The sequence below is a fragment of the Myxine glutinosa genome, unplaced genomic scaffold (assembly GCF_964187855.1).
Source record: "Myxine glutinosa unplaced genomic scaffold, kmMyxGlut1.1 SCAFFOLD_1033, whole genome shotgun sequence".
NCBI lineage: Eukaryota > Metazoa > Chordata > Myxini > Myxiniformes > Myxinidae > Myxine > Myxine glutinosa.
The window spans coordinates 70,001-89,496 of record NW_027617128.1 but is presented as its reverse complement, the minus strand read 5'-3'; the positions used below and the strand labels follow the sequence as shown (position 1 = coordinate 89,496).

The window sequence follows — 19,496 nt, the reverse complement described above, 5'->3', positions numbered from 1 at the left end:
CCTCCTCCTCTTCGTGCTCTCCTGTGTTCAGAAGATCCACCAGTGAGGTTGGTAGGATGGGTAGGAAGATCCACCTGCACCATGATTCCTCCAGCACTGTTTACAATGTTGCTGCCGTGCACACTGGTAGTGGTTTTATTCAAGTTGTCCCACTCACAGTGGAATACAAGGTTGCCCTCTCCTGTCACAATTTGTGGTGTACGATAAGTTGAGACTTCATCCAGGACCTTGGCGAGAGCAGTTTCCAACTCCAAGGCGAAATCGTAGCTCTCAGAGTGTCCAAGCCTGTGTAGTATTGTGGTGAGCTGTTTGCTTCGGAACAGGTGCCTTACAGTCACACAGAGGAGAATGTGCTTTGGTAACTTCCATTTTCCATCTGACACTGCACGGCACAGATCTTGTCCAATGGAGAAGACCAGACGCTTCACCTTTTCTGTCTCGATGCCCTCCTTGCCAGTCATTAGCACGCTGAGAAAGCGGACAAGGTCTGGAGGTAGGATGTCTTCAGGATTGAGCTCCATGTCTTCAGCTGTTGGTGGCCATGGTTGGTCTTTACACTCTCTGAAAGCCTGTAGAATACCCTGGCGAAGTTGGAGGGCAACATTTTGGTTCTTGTTTGTGCTTCCGAGTGTGAATGCTCGTGCGAGAGCATTGGAAACTGTTATGTTTGAGCTGTGCACAAGCCAGAAAGAAATGACATCACATTTGTCATGATCAACCTTCGTGAAGTGGATATGCTCCTTGATTGGGTCATTCTGTAGGCGTTTCAGTAGTTTCTCTGACCGATAATTTGAGTTCTCATATCCATTCAGTTTCAGTTCCTCGACATAGAGCAAGCGCAAGGAAGAAAGCTGTAGAACTTTATTCTGCTGGATGACCTGGGTTTGAATGTGTTCCAGTACTGAGTTGAATGCCTTTTCATGGGCGGCTGACATGCAAGCCTGCTCCTTTGGTGCTTCGGCTCTGTGAATCGCACGCTCATAGTTGTAGAATGCTGTGCGGAAAGCTTTAAAACATGACGGATGGTGTTTGGCCTCACATGCAAAGAGGTCTTTGTTTTTCACCTTTCGATGGAGTCGATAGAGACCCATTTTCTCAGCCCGTGTTTCGATTTGCTCCCATGCATTTTCTTTGTTTTTAAAGGATGGGAAGGTTGTAGGCCTCTCAGTATTGCGATGAGCATCTTTGGTCTCAACTTTCTCACAAAATATACACTCTGGCGGGAAGATGGGTTCAGCAGAACCTCCTGGTTTACGAGGAGAGTGATGCCATGATGAGGTTGATGGCCCTGGTTCTGTATCATCTCCCAGACGATGAAAGTGGCGGACAAAGTGCTTATAACACTTGCTGTGATATCCTACTCTTTCTAGGTCATCAGGAAGAGTTGCCGGGATCTGATCACATACTGATTGCATACGACATGGGGAGTCATGCGGTTGGTTGAGACGTCTATCCCGGATCTTTTGAAGCAGTTGCAGTTTTTCTGAAGCAGATCCTTTAATTTTACGGAGGGGCGTGAAATCCCCATGATCAGACATGGATGGTACATGAAGGATGCATGTAGGAGGAGAGCTTTGGGCTGCAGGTTCTACACTCCGTTTTCTTTTGGGCATGCTTGCTGTCGATGTCTACCATCACTGTTAAATGACAAATAAGAAATCACGAATGATGTTAAAAGTGCCTGTGAAAGGAGGCTCTGAGTTTTCAGTGAGGTAACAGAGGTTCTGAGTCATGTTCTACACTAGGGTACTTTTTAGCTGACTAAACCATGTTTAGTGGCATCAAAAGTGCTAATAGCTAAAACATCTAAATTCTTCCACACTAACGTTAGCTATCTAGGCCAATGAAACATTGTGCTAAGTTACTGTAGCTAACTCAGCTGTCGTGCCTCTTTCTGGTTCAATTCATATACAGAAGTCAACAGATATGTCTCATGTTTGGCATTAACAAAAGTTTAAGTTACACCGACATTAGGAACATACTGTACATAGATGAGGCTAGCTTTAACGTTAGCTAACATGGTGCTAGCTGGCTCAGCTGTTATTCTGCCTGTTTATGATTTCATGCAGAAACTGAAGTCAAGAGTGTGAGTAACATTATAGTTAGCATCTTACCTGGCTAGATTGGAGGATGAATACCAAGAACAACACACAGATGGAATGGAAGACTGAACTTTCAACTGAGGTATTCAATAACATCAACGTTACCAATTGATACGAGCGCGCGACATTACCAATTGATACGAGCGCGCGAGCGCGCATGTTACATGGATGGAAATGTAAAATGGCAGCTATAGCAGCACTAATTTGGATCTCTAGTCTGTCATTTCTGCACTGTGATTGGATAACATAAAAAAATATGTTTGGGAGTTAACAGCAGGAGTTGGTAGATTTTACGTGGGCTGGGTGAGAAACCTTTAAATAAGCAAGTGAAAATCTCTCGCAATACAAAGTCAATGGTGGGAAGAAAAGTTGAGTGGTACCAATGTTACTGCCAATGTCCCGCCCCTATGCAAGACTCAGGAGCATCTTGTTGACATTTAACCTTGAAAATACCTGGGTTTAGACCCCTTATGTACCATGTTAAGTTATCTGCAGTATTAACGTATCCTTATCATTTGTAAAACTGATTATTTTGTAATTACAGCATTAATATGCATACTAGTATACCATAGACACATGTAATCATGTTATGAATAGTTCTATCATGATCTATGCCCTTCAAAACATGGGTCTAGACACCTTCATTTTTCAATTATCTGCAATATTGGCTGAGATATGTCAAAAATCGTTTTTTTGATAATGGCAGCAGTAATTTGCATAAAAATGGTATGTGGGACATTTTTTCAGCTTGGGGCCATAGCTAGTCATTTTCTACACATTTTTTCCAATCTAGAAACACTGATTAGAAGTATATCTCCGGGGGGTGCAGGGGGACCTAGTCTTCCTACTAGACTATATGGTGTATATATATATATACAGACTTGGCATTTAATATGGAATTTTTTTTTTTCTTGACTTGGGTTTACTTTCTGAACTCAGTATATCAATCTGGTGAGTTTCTTTTACCCTTCGGTGATGTCTTTGTTGAAAGAACCATGTCACTGATTGTCTTTCGCAGCAAGAAGTCAATAACAGGATTATATCACAGGTGGCGTGACAAAATGTAAGGACAGGTACATTTGACGATTGGCTTCACAATCGGGGAAAAAGGGTTGTTTCGTTCTGTATTAGTGGAAAACAACTACTACACGTCTACAAAAGTTATTGCCGCTTCCTCTGGAGATGGACCATAAAACTTGACAATGCTGTTTGTCATGGAGTGGTGGCTTTACGAAATTCTGGCATGAAACAGCGTGCTATTGCTCGGAAGTATGGCATCACTCAAGGTCAGGTGTCAAAGATCCTGAAACGAAATGCTCAGAGGGGTGTCCCTACTCCAATACCGAGGCCAGGACGTCCACGCAGAACCACAAGGAGAGATGATCGCCAGCTGCACCGGTTAGTCTGCAATGGCCGTCCCTAGTCAGCTAATCGGCTTAGTGCTGAGTGGCAGCAACTGACAAATGTGCCTGTATCCAGAAGGCTAGTCAACCAACGACTGGTTCAAGCAGGCTATCGTGCCAGGCATCCCCTGAGAAAGCCACGCCTGACCAGACAACACAGCAAGCACCGATTGCAGTGGGCCAGAGAGCACCATCAATGGCAGCCAGGACACTGGAATCACGTGAACTTCAGTGACGAGTCTAGATTTCTGGTCTATCATCAAGATGGCCGCGTCCGAGTGCACAGACAAGTGCATGAAGCCCACACCGAAGATTGTAGTGCCAAGAGTCCAAGCTGGAGGTGGTGGTGTGACCGTTTGGGCTGCTTTTCATGCAGGGGGCAAAATTGACCTGGTTGTTCTGAATGGAAACCTGAACCAGTTCAAGTACAGGGTCATTCTGGAAGAAACATTGCTTCCATTTGCTCGTGCAGCCTTTCGAGGAAACTTTGTCTTCCAAGATGACAATGCACAGCCTCATCGTGCTCGCATGATCCAACACTTTCTTGCTGACCGTGGTGTAGAGCATATGGAGTGGCCTGTCATGTCCCCAGATATGAATCCGATAGAGAACTTGTGGGCAGAATTAACGCGTCAAATCGACAACTTGGACCAGCAGCCGACCTCTGTGCGTGAATTGCAGCAGACTATTGTCACTGCATGGCAAGCGATTCCTGTCCAAACCTTGGCAAATCTCGTGAACAGCATGCCTCGACGTGTACGTGCTCTCCTGAATGCTCGTGGGGGTTACACGAAGTACTGAACTGTAATTTTACTGTCCGTAATCCCAGTCATAATTTAGCTTTTGTTTTTGTTGAATTTTTTTTTGGCTAATGTGCAAAATAAAGAGATACTTCTGGAAAACGTGCAGAAGTTTAACACAGTACTGTCCGTGAATTGAGTTCGATATCAGTTTACATCACTTTCAAGGATCAATTTATTTGCTTCGAAATGTCAAATGTGGTTTTTGTTTCTTTTAAAGGTCACATTAACAAAATCTCGAATAATTTCAACATAATTCCAATGAACTTTTGGTTCTAAGTCATCTTGAAAAGTAAGTTCACCCCCACAAAAAAAAATATTCCATATTAAATGCCGTCTGTATATATTGTTACAGATACGACTTCGATGGTATGGTGGGCCGAGCGGAATGGCCGCCGTATCCGTACAAGTTACCCGATTATACCCGAACGTTGACTAATCGCGCTACGCTAGATCAATTAAGGAAAAGGACACAACGGCTGGGATTAAAATGACACGACACCAGGGATACGGTTCTCAAGACCTCCGGAGGAGGTTCTATTATGGAATATACGGAAGGTCAGATTACAGGGACGAGAGAGACAGCACAGGAAGATAGGCACTTAGTCACACTCTTATATTAACCCCGACAGACGACAGACAAACGGGACAAAGCTGACTCACACGGGGATTGATGGCAAGGAAAGCGGCAGTCGATGGCTCAGGTGCACCTGGCTCGAGGACAGAATAGCGCGGCCCAGTCCAGAGATGCGGGAGGTCTCACAGCGCTCGAGGTGGCGTCTGGTTCTTTCGTTCGTGGCTGAGGCGCATCTCCTTTTACTTCCGGTCAGTCGCTTCGTATATCCGGCGGGGAGTCACGCCCTCTGCTCGTTAGCTCCGCCCCAGATGGCATCGGCCCGTTGCTTCTCATTGGGTGCGGGGGGGGGGGGGTTACCGGGCTCCGCCCCTGACGAGGGACTGACAGCCAGCCCCTTCGTGGTAACCCCGTAACCTGGAGCACATGGGCCATGGCGGCTAACCGAGCAGGAGGGAGGACGCCCACTCCCCGCGCCGTCGCCGCGCCGCCCCCCTCTGCTGTTGTAGTTGTTGTTGTTGGAGCTTCTTCATGGGGAAGCTATGCGGGGAGGTATGGGGAGGTCCTAAACTCACTACTGGTGCCATACGATCACATTCTGGTGCAACGAAGAGTCAGAATTAATGGAAACGAGTCCTTAACTGACATAGACTAAGAATAACTAGCAAGATGTCCTATAGTTGTCTACGTGAGATGCGGTGGACCTGGGCACGACATTTAATGGGGGAAGAAGGGGAAGATCGGCTCTACTGAGTGTCGTTTACAGACAATGGGACTAGGGAATGGGGGATTGGGGATAGTTGGGGAGTATTGGGGAAATAGGGGAATATTTACAAGCGGATATGGAGGCCAAATTCCATATCCGCAACATTGCACCCTTCTCTACCCTCGGGGCGTCCCGACCCGATAAATTTTTACCTATTTTAGTGTGGCACTCAGATGTAGTTCCCTCTACTATTAACTCTACCCTGAGTGCGACAGTTTTACAGATATTCACAAATGAGTAAATATGTCCCCCTGCGACGTTGCACCCTTCTCCTCACAGAAACACACCCACAGGATAACCGAATTGCGGAAAGAATTCGCAAACTAAACATACAGCCGGTAGGGAGCATTATTTACAAGACTACGCTGATATTTACACTACGATCCAGGACCTGTTTTTGGAGGAACACATGCAGATGTTATTGCATAGAGAGAGCACGCATGCCAGCATCGATACACCAACCCACGAGTGCTCTGTGGCCTTAGGGCCTTTAATAATGTGCAGAGCACCCCTTCCAAGCACCATAAGCACCACCCCATCACACAGTCAGCACCATCCGGTGCACCACATTGTTCATTAAAATAAAAACAACAACCCCTAACCCTGCAGGTGTCTCTTGCTCTTCGTGTGGTGCACTTGGCCTTCTTGCCGCTTTCAAAAATAAAGAAAGGCGCCAACCGCGTCCATTTCTGTATTGTGGCCTTCAGTGGTGTCAACTATAAGTGGTTCACCTGTTTGGCATAGGTGCCACGTTGACCCATAGGTCCATCCACGGGTGGTGCTTGGCCGCAAAAGCACTGCGGTCCATTGTGGGTGGCCACCAACATTGCGGTCCATATGGTGTATCGATCCAGGCAGCACGCAGCGAAAGTGCAGGCCCACAACTGCGTAGCCAGCACCTCTCTCTCCTCCCTCTCTACCCCAAAGCCAGATCCTCGGAGGTGGGAGACAAAAGAAAAGACAAGTGAGTAAGGTGGTAAGGGCGCAAAAGTGCACGCAACGTAAGGTAATGCACACTGGGGGCACATGGGAACCAGGTGAGACAGGTACGTTCCTACCGTACGCCCCCCCCCCCCCACCAGGTAACCTACATTGCCCCTCCCTTACCCCTTACTGAATCCACAAAACACAACACTACCCATAAACATCTACTTTACAAATCAACACACATCCCTACTGTCTTCCCCGTTCCTCCCATATACCAAATTCGTCTTCTCTCCATCCTAACCAATCAAATTTGCCATTCTCAACTCTCATCAAAATTTGCCATCTCCAACTGAACATCAAAATTTGCCATTACCAATTCATCATCAGTCCCTCCTAAGGAGGGAGAGATGGAATCACCCCAATGTCTCATCCACATCGTGATGCGTCTCACAAATCCAACAGCAATTTCATTTCCTGCAACAAAACAAAGAAAACACAGGTGTGGAGTCATCATCACCACAGGTAAGTGGCTGCGTATGGTGCGACAGGTTCATCAATCCTAACTATCTCCTAAATGACTTTAACAACTTTACACTACCCGGGGTCTTTCTCCGGCCAAACCATTGGCCCTCTTACACTATGGGTTCTAAAAACCAATTCCCATTGGCCAACTGTGGTGCTTTTCAATTTGGGGTCTCCCTCCCCCGATTCATCTCCCGGTGCCCTCGCACAATTTCTGGGCCGCGACGTGTAGCTCTCCCAGCAGGTCTACCCACCTGCACACCTCCACCACTGCAGTTGCCTCCGAGCTTACCTGCTCCTTACCCTAACCTAACTACCTGGGGAAGGCCCTCTGGCGCTCTCCCCACTCGGTGCCCTCTCTGGCACTGGGCTACCCGGGTCCGTCCTCCGGATCCTCGGGCCCCATCCACAACTCTACCGGCTCCCAGAGCCCACCTGCGGCCTCACCTGGCCGACATCCTCACAGTGGTGGAGTGCCCAACCAACTACACACACTAACAGGCTACACGCCCAGCCATTTCCACAACACTAATGCACCCATCCACAGACCATTCTTTCACCCGCACCACAGATGCCAATATCCAACCACAATTTACCTATACCCTCTACCTAACACTTACACTACCCGCCCCGGGTATTCGTGAAAGGGGTCCACTCTTCCCCCATCCACACCTTCGCACCATGCACACCACTCCGTACCACTTACTCCATGTATTCCACACACCTGCACTTGCACACCTGTGCTCTCACACCCGGTGCCACCTGCACCCTTCTCTCCCCAAGCGCATTCGCGCTGATCCACAACACTCACTACTCATACACTGCTCCAGTGCTCCACACACCTGTCCAGTTGCACACCTGTGCAATCACCCAGCATCATCTCATCTAACTACTCCCCTCTGAAACTTGCGCTTCCCAGTCGTCCCTTTAAACTATTGCGCTCCCACGTCATTATCAAACACACTAAACTACCTGCGTCCCCACTACAGGTATCAGTCACTAACTAACCTTAACGTCACCTAATGTCATCTTCGCTAGATCCCTATCAATATAACCTAACCCACCCGGGCTAGTTTTCACTGCCATCACCCCCTAAGCTATTGCGCATTTGCCCCACTGGGAAGGGTGGCAGGGATGCCACTCTTACCCACCGGGCACATCGCTCACTACCAATTTTGCACATCAAATTTCAACAAATCAAAAATTTGCCAATCACTGCTCATCATCTGCCAATCACTACTGCCAATCCTTTGCCAATCATCAAATTTTGCTTTTCTCTAATTTTGGGTCCAAAACACTAACCTCATCACCCAGTCTACTCACTACTGCCTCTCGGTGCGCCAATTCCCGTCCAAAGCCCGGCTTCGTAAAGCCAAGCCATGAATGCGGGTTGTTCTGTGCCAGCGGCTGGACGCGTCCGGCACTCGGTGCAGGGACGGGGGCTTACCCGGGCCGAGATCCCACGCACCACCTCGGCGTGGTGCCATCCAATGTCCCGATCTCGACCTGCCGGCACGTCTCAATGGAAAGTGGTCGCCATGACGACCCTTTCCATCGGGCTGCCCGCTCCGCCTAGTGGAGCCCGGACGCGGCCGTCCAAAGCGAGGCCCGGCACGCACCGAGGGCCCGCTTCGGCTAAAAGTCGACCTAACCTCTAACCCGTTTAACGTCGATGCTTCACCTGCATGCTTACACCCCGCAGCCCGTTCCTTGCTCACACATCCAGCCGTCTCCATGCTCCTCGTACCTTTCCTTACACACCCAGGTACTCTCATTCCACTCACAGACTTGGTCACACACCTGACCACCGAACACTTTGGCACACATTCGTTGGTCGCACACCTCACTAACACACCTCTTCGCGCCCCCTCCTCTGTCACCTCCTCTGTGACAATCACAGGTGTGCTCTCATTCGCACACCCAACCAAGTGCCTCACTACCAATTCCAGCGTGCATTCCCACTCACGCTCTACCATTCCAGGTGTGCATCCTTCCATTCCAGGTGTACATCCTCGCTCACCTGTCACCACCAACTCACGCTCCTGGTCACTCTCACTACTTCCACCTCCATTCTTGACCACGCACTCACCCTTACTCTCGACAGCGCACTCTTTCCCCATGCACCTGTCCGTTACACCCCTCTCTCGCGCACACTCTTGCGCACACTCTCCCGTCACACCCTCTGTAACACTCACCACACTGCGCTTCCATGTGCTCCCTCGCACACGCGCTACGACCGACTCACTCTCGCCGGCACCCTCACTCCTTGGCACGCACTTTTTCCTCACACACCCCAGAGTCGGACTTTCTCGCACACCTCCTTTTTCGCACACCAGACCTGTCGCACACCTCACCAACGGCCTCTCACGAACACCCGGGTCTATCTCGACCCCCAAGCTTATCAAATCACCTGGCGCATCATACGCACGACCATACTGGTCACCACTTACACCGGGTCCTCTTCCTCTTCGCTTCTCCTCCATCACCTGCGAATCCCTCATCCGGTTAATGAGCACACCATCACGATCCAAACACAGACTTTGGACCAATTCTTTTACTTCCTCCCTTATCTCTTTCTTATCCTCTCTCCGTCGCTTCTTAATTTCGCTCACCCCTTCTTCCACTTCTTCTAATTTCTGCTTCACCCCTTTTATTCCCCGGTACGCCTCCTCAAGCTCGTCCTCCAAGGCTACCTTGACCGTTTCCATGTGCGTCCTCACCTGCCGGTCCTTCGTCTCCATTACCTCTATCACCTCGTCCAACCTCGTTGTCAGTCCCTCACGTACCATCTGACATTCCCTCTTCGTTGCTATCAAGTCATCTTTTAGTTCTTTCTGTGTCGCCTTTAACCCTCCTATTACCGCTGTGTTCTTCTTTACCTGGTCCGTTAGTTCTTTTTGTCCCTCCGTCAGCTGTTCCACCTCCTGCGTCAGGTCCTCTATGCCACCTTGCAATTTTACAGTCCCCTTTCTCACCTCCTTCTCCATGCGCTCCTTACAGTGCCTCACCTCCTCGCGCACTCCTCCGACCTCCTCACTCACTCCTCTTCTGATCTCCTCTCCCATCACTTGCATCTCCTGCCCAGATGCCACCCTCATCTGCTCCATTTCCTCCCTGTGAGCATCCAGTTTGGTTTCTACCCCCATTCTGACCCCCTCTATCTGCTGCCCCATTTGTTTAACTTCCCTTTCCGCTTGATCCCTCATGTCCCTCAATTTGCCTTCCATTCTGTTTTCTAACCCCTCTAACCCCTTTTGCATTCCCTCTATCTGATTCTCCTGGGCAGCCATTCTATTTTCCACCCCCATTAACCCATTCTTTACCTCTTTTATCCCGTTGTCTAACCCCTCAAAATTATTGTCTAACTTCTCAAATTTCTTGTCTAACCCCTCACCGGTACCCCTCGCTTCGTCCCTCATTACCCCCATTTGGCCCTCCAATCGCTCACCCTGAGCATCCATCCGGTTCCCCATTACCCCCATTTGGTTATTCATTACCCCCATTTTTGCTTCTAGCCTCTCCATAAGGGCCCCCATTTGCAGGAGGAAAAGGTTCGAATCCACCGGTGGCGCTACTACGGTCGCGGGCGTGGACGCCGTGGCCAGCGAGGCGCCATTTTGCGCGCCCGTAATGTCGGGCGCAACGACGCTATATTGTGCGTCTGCTACCCTCGCTGCTTCGCTCTCCTCATGTCCCTCAATTTGGTCCTGGATCGACCCTGCCTCACTCTCTACCGGAACCCAGCCGACTTGGTCTGCCATAGCGCGACTTTCAAAATTCGGGTTTTTATTTTCGTAAAACAAAATCAAATTTCGCCGTTATAATTTCGAGCGCGTAAAAAAAAACGCGCTCCGGATCGAATCTCACTCCTCGACACCAATTGTTACAGATACGACTTCGATGGTATGGTGGGCCGAGCGGAATGGCCGCCGTATCCGTACAAGTTACCCGATTATACCCGAACGTTGACTAATCGCGCTACGCTAGATCAATTAAGGAAAAGGACACAACGGCTGGGATTAAAATGACACGACACCAGGGATACGGTTCTCAAGACCTCCGGAGGAGGTTCTATTATGGAATATACGGAAGGTCAGATTACAGGGACGAGAGAGACAGCACAGGAAGATAGGCACTTAGTCACACTCTTATATTAACCCCGACAGACGACAGACAAACGGGACAAAGCTGACTCACACGGGGATTGATGGCAAGGAAAGCGGCAGTCGATGGCTCAGGTGCACCTGGCTCGAGGACAGAATAGCGCGGCCCAGTCCAGAGATGCGGGAGGTCTCACAGCGCTCGAGGTGGCGTCTGGTTCTTTCGTTCGTGGCTGAGGCGCATCTCCTTTTACTTCCGGTCAGTCGCTTCGTATATCCGGCGGGGAGTCACGCCCTCTGCTCGTTAGCTCCGCCCCAGATGGCATCGGCCCGTTGCTTCTCATTGGGTGCGGGGGGGGGGTTACCGGGCTCCGCCCCTGACGAGGGACTGACAGCCAGCCCCTTCGTGGTAACCCCGTAACCTGGAGCACATGGGCCATGGCGGCTAACCGAGCCGGAGGGAGGACGCCCACTCCCCGCGCCGTCGCCGCGCCGCCCCCCTCTGCTGTTGTAGTTGTTGTTGTTGGAGCTTCTTCATGGGGAAGAGATGCGGGGAGGTATGGGGAGGTCCTAAACTCACTACTGGTGCCATACGATCACATTCTGGTGCAACGAAGAGTCAGAATTAATGGAAACGAGTCCTTAACTGACATAGACTAAGAATAACTAGCAAGATGTCCTATAGTTGTCTACGTGAGATGCGGTGGACCTGGGCACGACATTTAATGGGGGAAGAAGGGGAAGATCGGCTCTACTGAGTGTCGTTTACAGACAATGGGACTAGGGAATGGGGGATTGGGGATAGTTGGGGAGTATTGGGGAAATAGGGGAATATTTACAAGCGGATATGGAGGCCAAATTCCATATCCGCAACAATATATATAAGGGATTCCCTTTCCCAGCCATGGTTGATGATATTGGCGAGCTATTGACATGGCGATGCCATTTTTGCAATTTAAAAAGGTTTACACTTTAATCAGACAGAGATTTTTTTTTTTTTTTTTTTTTTTTTTGTATACAAGATCGAGGCTCGTGAAAGAGCGAAGATTAATCACACAGAAAGACAAACCGACACATAAAACATATAACATCGGGAGCGGTAGACAAGATGTGGGGAGAGAGGGGGAAGGACACAAACACAACATTTGAGAGCAGGGACCGAGAGACATGGAGACATCGAGAGATCTGAGAGAGGGCGAGGGCTTTGGGGGGGGGGGGGCATGGGAAGGGGGCGGTGGGAGAGGTATAAAACATATGGACAATGCCAGGACTTCCAGGAAAGAAGTTGGAATTTCAAACAAGATGGATCTGGGGTGAATTAGCGGGGGTAGAAAAGATCAAGGTTTTGGATGGGGGAAGATAAGAGATGGTGGTGAACAGCTGTTTTAAAGACCTGGAGGGAGGAGTGGGATTGAAGGGAGTGAGGGAGTTTGTTCCAGAGGCGGGAGAAAAGAGGAATGAAAGAGTGAAGGTGAGCAGAGAGCCGAGATTTCGGCAGTTTAACCATCAGAGGGTTGCTGGCAGATCTTGTGCGACCTGTAGGAATATTTGGGGGACAGAGCACAGAGAGAGCTGGGGGTGCAAGGCCGGAGAGGAGTCGGTAGAAGACAGAAAGACCACCTACCTGCCTGCGGTGAGTGAGTGAAAGGCCCTCAGAGATAGCTTCATCGCGGGAGATTCCAATAATTCTGAAAGCTTTGGTTTCAACAGCGTGAAGCCGAGCTAGGTGTGAGGCAGGAGCACCGGCCCATAGGGGAGAACAGTATTCCATTGAGCTGCGGATGAAAGCCTTGTATGTGGTGAGGAGCTCAGGTGTGCCGAGGAAGGACTTCGCACGACGGAGGATGCCCAGTCGGCGACTGGCTTTGGAGGCCAGCTTGGAAATGTGGTTTTCCCAAGAAAGATCATGGCAGATAGTGAGACCCAAAATCTTGAGCGACAGAACTTCTTGGAGAGGATTGTTGAGAAAGTAGATGGGAGGGTTGTCCAGTCGATCTTTTCGGAGAGACATAGTAAGAGTGTGAGATTTGTCAGGATTGAAAGACATGTTCCACTTGTTTGACCAGTCTGTGATTTTGTCCAGGTCTTCAGAGAGTGAGGAGGCAGCAGACTGCTGATCTGAGGGAAGAGGAATGGAGCGGCAGAGAGTGGAGTCATCAGCAAAGAGATAGAGAGGATTTTCGAGAGAGTCAGAGAGATCATTGATGAAGACCAGAAAAAGCACGGGGCCCAGAACACTGCCTTGGGGAACTCCAGCCTGAACAAGAAGAGGAGATGAGAGAAACCCATTCAGGGCCACACGTTGACGATGACTAGAGAGGAAGTCCGCCAGCCATGCGTGGAGATTTCCATGGATACCAAAGGAGGAGAGTTTGGTGAGCAGAGCAGGGTGCCAGACCGTGTCGAAGGCACGTGATATGTCGAGGGAGACAGCTCTAATTTCCTGTTTGGCATTGAGGACCTCCATCCATTGTTGAGACAGCAGAAGCAGCATGTCCAGAGTAGAGTGACCTGGTCTGAAACCAAATTGATGATCAGAGATCAAGCCATTGGAGAAGAGGAAAGATTTCATATCCGAAGCTATGATGGATTCCATGACTTTGCTGATAATTGGGAGAAGGCTGATTGGTCTGTAGTTGCTAGGATCTGTTTTTGCACCTTTTTTGTGCAAAGCGGTGATGTTGGCTGATTTCCAAGCAGATGGCAGTTGGCCTTGAGCAAAAGAGAGGGTGAAGAGAACAGAGAGAGGGTAAGATAGAGCAGCAGAGCAGGATTTTAGGACCCGTGGCCTGATGCCGTCGGGTCCAGTTGCAGAATCAGAGTCGAGGGTTGACAGAAACTTTTCCACCTTGTCAGGAGGAAAGGACACGGAGTCCAGGAGCAGCAGGGTACGACTGGGTATGGTGGGTACAGAGAGGGATGGGTTTGGGACACAAGATTTAGAGGCAAACACAGAGTTGAGGCATTCAGCTTTTTCACGTGCGGAGTCAGCTGTGTAGCCATTTGAGGTAAGGGAGGGGATGGAGGGGGAACAAACACCAGAAACGGATTTGACCAGACGCCACCAGGATTTGGAAGAGGGAGACAGATAAGAGAGTTCGGTCTTGAGAACGGAGAGATATTGTTTCCTGGCTCTCCTGAGGGTGGACACACACTTGTTTCGGGCTTTGTGAAAGGAAATGAGATTTCCTTCCGTTGGATTTGCTTTCCAGGAGACGAAGGCAAGTTGTTTCTGGGCAACAGCCTCACCACAAGATTCCGTGTACCATGGACGGGAGGAAGGGTATGACAACTGAAGACGAGATGGGATAAATCTGTGCATGAGAGAGAGCAATTTACTTTGGAAGAATTCCCAGGATGAGTTGATGTCAGAGGTGGTAGAGATGGGAGACCAGTCCAGATGATTGATGGCTGCTTGAAGACCGTGCCAGTTGGCCTGAGTGAAATGCCAGACTCGTCGACGCTGAGCAGGCTCCCTGAGGATGGTCAGAGAGATGTCCACTTTAACAAGGACATGATCAGATGATCCGATCGGAGCAGAAGAAGAGCAGCAGACATTTTCAGGGAAGTTAGTCATAACCAAGTCCAGAAGAGAAGATGTTCCGTTGACTGAGATCCGGGTCGGGAAATTGACAGATTGTGTCAGTCCCAGTGAGTCGCAGAAGTCCTTTGCTGAGGAGCCATGGCTGGTGAGAGAGGTACCCACACCCAGCCAACTGGCATGATGACAGTTGAAATCACCACATATGAGGAAGAGAGAGTTGGGATGAGTAGATAGAAGTTGGTCCATATCATCAGACAGCGAGATGTAGATGGAGTCATCACTGTTTGGTGGACGGTACAACACACATATGAACAAGAGGTGGGAGCGAAGGGGAAGCCGTAGCCAGAGGTATTCCTGGGGGTGAGGTGGAGAGAGTGTAGTGCAGGGCGAGTGAGGAAGAGAGTTTTTGATAAAGATAGCAACCCCGCCTCCAGGACGAGGCTCAGGTCTATCATACCGGAGGAGGGAGTAGCCCGGGAGAGATACTATGGAATCAGAGACATCAGAAAGGAGGAAAGTTTCTGTTAAGCAGATCACGTCTGGTTTGACAGAAGCAACCTGTATGGAGAGATCAGTTAAGTTTGAACGAAGGCCCCGGATGTTTGAGGTCCATACCGTTAATGAAGAGGAAGGGGGAGCATCAGATACAGAACAGGGGGGAGGAGGGGTAGGGTAAGATGTGGAAGAGGTGGAAGAGGTAGGGAGAGCTGTTGAAGGTGTGTCAGAGATTTCAGAATAGCTCGGAGAAAGGGAAGGATGGGGCGGACAAAAGGTTTGATGGTGATTGGGTGAGCCACAATGAGGTGTTATTTGAGGAGGGGGAAGAGCGAGGGAGAAGGTTGGGGGAGATGGAGGTGAGAGTTTGAAGGGGGAAGAAGCGGGGAGGACGCTTTGAGGAGGGGGAGTGAGAGGGGGGAAATTGAGAAGCAATGAGGGTGGGGAGATTTGAAGGGGAGGGGTGAGGGGGGAGTTTGGGAGGGAAGGGACAAGGGGAGGGATTTGAAAGGGATGGGATATGGGGGAGATTTGGAGGGGAGGGGTGAGGGAGGAGTCTAGGAGGGGAGGGGCGAGGGGGCGTCTTGGCGGGGAGGGGTGAGGGGGTAGTTTAGGAGGGAGGGGGCAAGGGGGGAGATTTGAAAGGGATGGGTGATGGGGAAGATTTGGAGGGGAGGGGTGATGGGGAAGATTTGGAGGGGAGGGGTTATGGGGAAGATTTGGAGGGGAGGGGTGAGATTGGATTTTTGAAAGTGTACGATTTATGGGAAACGAACATTTATTGCAAAATGAGTTTCTTGTGACCTTCGAGTTAAAAATACGTTTAAGGACGCTGGATGGAGGATGGAGTGCAGGAGAGTTTAGGGAATGTAGAAAAAAGGCACTATAGGAGATGGATATTTTTTTTGGGATGAATTGATTTGGTGAGCAAGTCGAAAGCAGCCTTTTAAAGAAGAATAGTCCTGCGGCATAGCAGACCAATTGTTCAAATTGTTCTAAAAGCACCAAAATTGGCACACATGTAGATTAATATATTCTAAACATTTTTGGATATGGAGGCATTCAAGATTCTCCCCGTAGCACATTTGGCGGCCATTTTTGAATTTGGTGGCTAATCTTGAATGCCTCCATATCCAAAAATGTTTAGAATATATTAATCTACATGTGTGCCAATTTTGGTGCTTTTAGAACAATTTGAACAATTGGTTTCGTATTTTTTACTATGCCGCTGGGCTAGAAGAAGAAAAAGGTGTTATAAAATATGACGGAATACATAACTTGAGGGGAAAGTGTAAACATTGAAGGTTAATGAGTGAAAACTATCTGGGGAAATAGGGGAGAAACACGTGGTCGAAGAACGAACGAACGAATAAGAATGAATAAACGAATGAGAACAGAGAAGGAAATGTTTTTTTTTTTTTGTTTTTTTTTGAGTTGAGATTTACACAAGGAAGTAGGCTATGGGTGAAAAGACTGGGAATACAGAGAACGAAAGTTATTGGATCACAAACGACGGACCACTGAGAGAAAAACAAAGCCTCAAGGTTGTACAGTGCACACTGTACAAGGCCTCAAGACACGACACGAATTAACACGATTTTCAATACAGGTATGAAAGATTTGCACCGAAAAATCTTCGTCGGGACACAATATACGTACAACACCATAAATAAATACAGTTTTAACGAAAATACAAATGGGAACAATCACTTAACTTCGATTTCAAATCGTTCGCGACGCGGCAAAGGCCTTGCTCGCGACACGGCAAACAGACGATCAATTTATCAATATATATGACAATTTATCAATATATATGAGATGACAAGGAAAAGACAGGCAAAATGAAATGTTGCAGAACCTCACATCAATGTTCGGGAGATCATTCATATTCACAGGATTCAAGATGGAAAATTTCTTCTTGCAAGTTATGTTTAGTCGGTACCATGAAGTCCGCAGCACGGCCTTTGCCCTGTAACATACCTTGCCATATTTACCCTCAAATGACGAGGGTATGTTCACTGTGGGAGAAAATAAACAAGTATTGCTGAAGATGAACGTTTATGTAAAAATATATATTTATAATAACATGCAATGTCAGCTGCATGCATTGAAAGTATGAAGAAAACAATTAGATATGGAACAAATTCGCTGCAGACCTGGCAAGGTGAAATGGAATTGGAATGTCTGGTCCCCATTTGAAAGTGGTGGGCAAACTTCTGCAAAACAAGGTAAGAATATAGACCTATTAAAACTAACATGTGACACCCAGATTCGCACAAACACATGTGCGCAACCCTCCCTATTGGATCTGCATTTGACTTTATGTCATCCATATTTTGAAGCAATATGGGGGACGCCCCATATGCCCACTGAACTCTGGAATTTTTATTTTCAATAAAAATGAGCTAAAGTTTTATTTTCAACAATGTACTTTCTTCACATACAGTGGGTTCAATTGGAAAAATCGGGCAGCACGCCGGTCACCTCACCTAATCCTAGAGGGAACCTGAGTGGAGGTTCTTAGCCGGCGAGGAGGTGAATTAAATGAGCATTGAGAATTTGAAGACCCGAATATCCTGTAAAAGGATTTACAGCCAGCTTCCTATTCTAAACCAGCGATGTATGAGGAATGAGGACAAACATATATTGCGACAGCCACCTGGTTTCAATCGCGACCTCGGTGTAACAGACGTTGCGTCTGAATAACTGCGAGAGGATGGCGTGTCTTTAAAGGACCACGATCGTCGGTCGCCCCAGAACTAACTGTTGGGTCTCATGCACAATGTCATGTTACCATACAGGGAAAAACAGAAACGAATGGGTACCGTGCCGCGATTACGTAACTGATCTTGACTAATTGGCTGAGCAGGACCACGAGTTACATAAACATTTCTAGTGCCGACTAAACCCAGTTGAACCTTGACTAATTACCTTCAGGCACCTTATGCCACAAGCAGAACAGACAGAATAAATCAGGACACAGTTTCTTAAGAAAACGCTTTTAGTCCACAATAATCAGACAAGTATTTACAACGGGAGAAACAATGGCATGTATATTCACAAGTACTTACAGCACGTATACGTCACCATTATCCCCAACACGACATACCTGCCTTTGGAGCCTTATCAGTGACTTGTCAACTTTATGTTCACTGGTGCCATGTGCATCCGGGGAAAAGAGAGATCGGGAAAGGGTCAAGACAGTAAGGGAGAAAGCTGGGGTCATGTGTCGTTTCCCCCTCACACTTAGCCCCGGCTCTGTTGAGCTAGTGACGCCAATGATCCTGCTAATGCTCTGGCATCCAGACACTTAACACTCCACTCTTGGTCCCTTATCGCCAAAGCGCTGCCTTTTCCATGCATTTCCAGTGGATCTGTGCACACCGCGAACTCAATGTGCATTTGGAAATAAAGTGTGGGAGGTATACTAGGCGAATGCTGGGCCAATATTATATTCAGGTGGTGGAACTTAATGAGCAGGGCTCCACAAATCTGTGAAGGGATGAGAGGTCTTAGAAGTGTAATAGGCCGTGGGCCGTGGTTGATCATCGTGTCACTCCGTACCCCAATATCCAGGGTCTACCTGATGTCACCTGAAATGAACTCCTCATTATTTTAAATAATAATTCACTTGTTGGCACCTCGAAAGACTGTTATTAGTTAGTGAAATTTGGCCTCGAAGTTAATTAATTTTGGATGTGGTCTGTGCTCGACCAAACATATCACGCTATTCATTCAGAGGAAGAACTCAACCAGAACACAAAATGGCCGCACACACTCCAGGCATGAGCGATTTCAGCTCGGAAAAAACTTTGATGTATCATTCCTTTTGGTGGAATTTTAGAGAAATTGTTACCCTGTTAACAGAAAAAAGTTGGGAGAAGATCTTTGTGTTGGCGATTCGTCTGTCATTGTGAATGACGAATGTTTCCATGGTAGAGATCTGGAGGTCGGACATTTTTTGAAAATTAATGGAGGATATCATGGTCATGCCATTCTCCCTTCACCAACAAGACCCACAGCTAGAAATTACTCCTCCTCTGGGATCTCAATAACTTCTCCTCTGGAACCTGCTGGAATGGAACGTCCAGCAGATCCTGAACTCGGTGCAAGTGAAGTCACTCAACCTAAAAGACTTCTCCGATCACCACACGATGTGCCAGATCTATCTGATGCGGATTCAAAAATCAAGAGTCAGGGCACTCCAAGGAGATCAGTGCATGTGTTGCAGCCTCTGTGCATTATCTGTAGGAAGGAGAGAAT

At 48.3% G+C, this 19,496-nt stretch overlaps 1 protein-coding gene across 1 annotated transcript in view; it reads right to left on the bottom strand.

Annotated features, from left to right (window-relative positions):
- LOC137422868 (arrestin domain-containing protein 1) overlaps positions 1–19,496 on the bottom strand; it is a gene marked incomplete at its 3' end in the record, with an annotated part of 129,184 nt that overhangs the window by 45,626 nt on the left and 64,062 nt on the right. The window contains exons 3-4 of the mRNA XM_078769059.1: positions 17,390–17,449; positions 17,097–17,251 (exon numbers count right to left, since the gene is read on the bottom strand). Coding sequence (XP_078625185.1) covers positions 17,097–17,251; positions 17,390–17,449 — 215 coding nt within the window. The remainder of the gene's footprint in view (positions 1–17,096; positions 17,252–17,389; positions 17,450–19,496) is intronic.